At 31.0% G+C, this 4,144-nt stretch overlaps 1 protein-coding gene across 1 annotated transcript in view; it reads right to left on the reverse strand.

Annotated features, from left to right (window-relative positions):
- LOC117170033 (protein unc-13 homolog D-like) overlaps window positions 1-4,144 on the reverse strand; it is an 87,435-nt gene that overhangs the window by 36,119 nt on the left and 47,172 nt on the right. The window contains exon 2 of the mRNA XM_033356551.1: window positions 2,267-2,441. Within this exon, the coding sequence (XP_033212442.1) occupies window positions 2,267-2,441 (175 nt within the window). The remainder of the gene's footprint in view (window positions 1-2,266; window positions 2,442-4,144) is intronic.

Raw genomic sequence — 4,144 nt, forward strand, 5'->3', positions numbered from 1 at the left:
GAGACTCTTCCAGAGTGCGAGGCGGGAATCGAACCCGCAAGCCGAAGGAGTGGGTCCAAAGCCTACGCTTTAGCCCCCACGACCATCGTCCCACTTTTATAAATTTTATTATTTGGTTATAAATTTATTAATTGTCTTAAAAAGACAAACATTTTTGTTGCAAATTGTTTGCTCACTTTTTGTTTAAAATTAATATTTTAGTGTTAAAAAATGTACTGAAATCTCTTTTTGATAAAAGTTCGACTTATAAACAAAATTTTCGTTTTTCATTACAAATTCATCTGTTTTAGTACAAAATTTAATCTTTTTTGGATAAAAGTGCAACTATTTGCTATAGAAATCAAATATTTTGTTAAAAATTATTCCTTTTAGATTAAGAAAATTCGTTTTTTTTTATTGAACATCCCACTTTTTTCGTAGAAACTTAACTTTGGATACAAACTTAACTTTCTGTTTATAATTAAAAATGCTTCTACTATGAAAGATTTTTCTTTGTAAAAATGCAACAATTTAGTAAATGATTCAATAATTTTGGTGAAAAGTTATCCTTTTTAGTAGAAAACTCGTCTTTTTGGATTGTAAATTCAATTGTTTTGGTGGAAAATAATTTTGTTTAAAATTATTTTAAAATTATTATTTAAAAAATATTACGTGTAAAAATTCATATTTTGATCTTGAAATCTCGACTAAAATCTTTTTAACAGAAAATTCAACTATTCTTTGTTTAAATTTAATTTTCTGAGTTAAACATACATCAGTAGCAGAAAAAATTCGATTTAAAAAAAAAAGAAAATGCACCTTTTTGGCTCAAAATAATTTTTCTTTGCTTGAGAATTCAGCTAATTTTTTTGATTGATTTGGTTGAATCACTTTATCAGGAAATCACGTTTTTTTTTGTTATAGATTTATATTTTAAGTTGAAAATTTATGTCTTGGGTTAAAATTTAAATGATTTAATTGACAATTAATCTTTTTTAATTGAAAATTCAACTACTTGGGTAAAAGTTGAATCACATTGTTAAAAATTTATTTTTTGATTGAAGGCTTGTATTTGGTTAAAAATTTAACAGTTTAGTGAAAAATACTTTTTTTATTCATTTTTTAACAGAAAATGTACTTTTTACGTTTTTTAATATTATTATTTTCTAGTTAAAAATTCGCTTTTTTCATTAAAAAAATTCTTTAGCTTGTAATTTCATTTGTGTTGAGTAATAATGCTTCAGTTGCATGGCAAATGCATTTTTTGGAGAAAAGTCATTTTTTCGTTTAAAAATTCAATTTTTGTAAAGAAAGTTTGTCTTCTGGTTTGAAGGTTCAATTATTTAAATAAACTTTGCTTATCTTCTGAGTGGAAAATATTTATTTGTTGAAAATGCCTCTTTTTGGTTTAAAAATTATTTTCTTTTATTGTATAAATTTCATTATTTTTAATCAAATATAAACTTTGCGACCTTTTTCTTGGGAATTTGTCCTTTTAGGTTGAATACTCAATTATAATGTTAAAATTTTAATTATTTTATTGAAAATTCCAGGATTTTGTGCAAAGCCATATTTTATAGTAAACAAGCACTTTTTTTACTTAATTTTTAAATTTCAGATTTTTGTATATGAACTGCTGTTTTATGTTTCCCATTAATCTGATTTCTTCAGACTCTTTTTAAGGCCATGTGATGAGTAAGTCACGTGACCAGATTCCTACCTTACCAACACTTTTTTTATTTCTTAACTTATTTTCACAGAAATTGTATTTATTATTTCAAATTTTGAACTGGATCTGGCGCTTCATGTGAAAATAATTTAGAAGTTCAAAAAGTGGCCGTAAGGTAGGAATTTGGTCACGTGACATACTCGTCACCCACGGAAAAAAGTTCTAGAGAGAACAAAATTGTTAAATGTGACTTTTATTGTACCTTTTAGAATTTATTTAATTATAATATAGCGCAGATTGAAATAAAAAATGGTTCACACATAAGTAAAGTTATGGAATAGTAAAATAAAAAACGTAACAACAAAAAACATAATCTCAGCATGTCGACATTTTCAATTAAATTTCATAAAGAAATTCAGGTTATTAAATTCTATTTATAAAATAACTGAAACAGAATATCGTCATTGGTCCATTTCTTTATTTCGATGTGGTTTCCCGTCCACAATAGTTGCAAACTGTTTCGATTAGTTTCGAGATAGTTACGAAAAATAATAAAAAAGACGATTTTTAATAATTGGATTTGATTTTTCTCTTAAGAAAAAATTTATTTTTCCTTACCTCTTTTTGAGTGATTCTGTAATTTTGTGTCGTGGTCAGACTAAAATCTCTGGACGGTAGTGGTGCTTCCTCAGCTCTGGCCTCCACTTCTCGAAGAACCATTAACCTTCGATTTTCTTGTTTCCAAGACAAGGCAGTAAAACTCTCAAAGAAAGATCCATCTGTTTCCTGAACACTAGAAACAAAAGAAAAAAAGAGACCTTTACGTAAGCATTCAATCTGCTCGGTGCTTTCTTTTACGATAGAGAAATAAAATAAGGTATTAAAGTGATCGTTTCACTATGTTTTTCAATACAAAATTTTTTATAGAGGCTTGCTTAGAATCATCCTTTCCCGCGTTTGTTTTGATTGAAAAATATCTTCCTTCATGGATCCTATTGTAAAATGTATGTGTGCCAAAGAACATTTTTCATTTTACTAGACTATCCCTCTACGTAAAATTTTTTTTGTACTATATTTAAAAACTTATTCTTTATTCATAATGTGTCCCCTAAGCTTCCGTTTCCTTTTTCTTTCACTTTTTTATACCTCCAATTACCTTTTTCACATGCATTCTTTCATTCTCTCTCATTCGCTCCTCTAGCACCCTTCAACTCCTTGATCCATTCTTCTTCTAATCCATCTTCCCCTAGAATCTTAACCACATTTTCTTGCCAGCTTCCTTTATCTTCCATTCCTCTCCTACATCCTTCCCATACATGCTCCCATGTTTCCTCCTCCCATTCACATATTCTACACTTTCTGTTCTCTTCTTTTTCCCAGTACATCCCATCCCTTACCTCGTCTCCCAGTCTAAATCTTGCTATTCTGGTCCATCTTCTCTCTCCCCATCCCTTTTCTAAATACTTTGGCAACCCTTTCTTTTTTATCATCTTATACCATTTATTGTATTTTGATTCCTCAATCGCCACCCATCTTTCTATTAATTGTCTTTCCCTCTCCGTTTTTTCCAATTCTTCATAGTTTACTCCAGTGCCGTCTTCTATTTCTCTTTCACTAAAGAACTCCCTCCTTTCTTCTTCCCATCTCGTTAATTCGATCGCCCTCCCGCACCTCTCTTCTACCTCTATCAAACACTTTCTCCCGACTCACTTCCTTTTCCCTCCCTCAGCTTCGTCTCAAATTTCCATGCCCTCTTTCCCGCTCTAATACTTAACTTATCCCTTTGCACTTCTACTCTCACCATATACCTTGGCGTCCTCCAGTCTGCCCCTAGTGTCCACCTTATATACCTTTTTTGTAAACTCTCAATATCTTTTCCTTCTTTCCATTCCCATATCTCTGCTCCATAACCTAATACCGGCCATACCAGCGAATGAAATAACCACATTCTCCTTCTACAATTTTTTTTAACCTTCTTTTTCCGATTCCCCAATGTTTCATTACCAATGCTGCTTTTTTTTATCCTTTCTCTTATATGAGCTGTATGATCTCCATTCATTTGCAAGATATATCCCAAATATTTATACTCTTTGACTTCTTCTAACTTTATTCCTTTCGATCTCCCTGTCCATTCTTTCTTCTTTCCCCCTCCTTTTTTAAGCCTCATTATTTTTGTCTTTTCTACATTTACATTCAGCTTTTCCCCATCTAAGTATTTCTCTAATCTTGTAATTAATCCCGCCATCCCTTCTTTATCCTCTGCCACCAACACTATGTCATCTGCGTATGCCAGTGTATATATATATTCCTTCACTATCTTAACTCCTCCCCAACCCTTTATCCTCATTTCTTCTTCCAAGTATGATATTAATAAATTAAATAAAAGTGGGCTCAAGGACACCCTTGTCTCACACCTCTCACCAACCAGAAACTATCTCCTACTTGCTCTCCTACCTTTACCCTGCTTCTTGTCTCTCTAAAAATTTATGATACTCT

The sequence above is a fragment of the Belonocnema kinseyi genome, chromosome 3 (genome assembly GCF_010883055.1).
Source record: "Belonocnema kinseyi isolate 2016_QV_RU_SX_M_011 chromosome 3, B_treatae_v1, whole genome shotgun sequence".
In the NCBI taxonomy this organism is placed as follows: Eukaryota; Metazoa; Arthropoda; class Insecta; order Hymenoptera; family Cynipidae; genus Belonocnema; species Belonocnema kinseyi.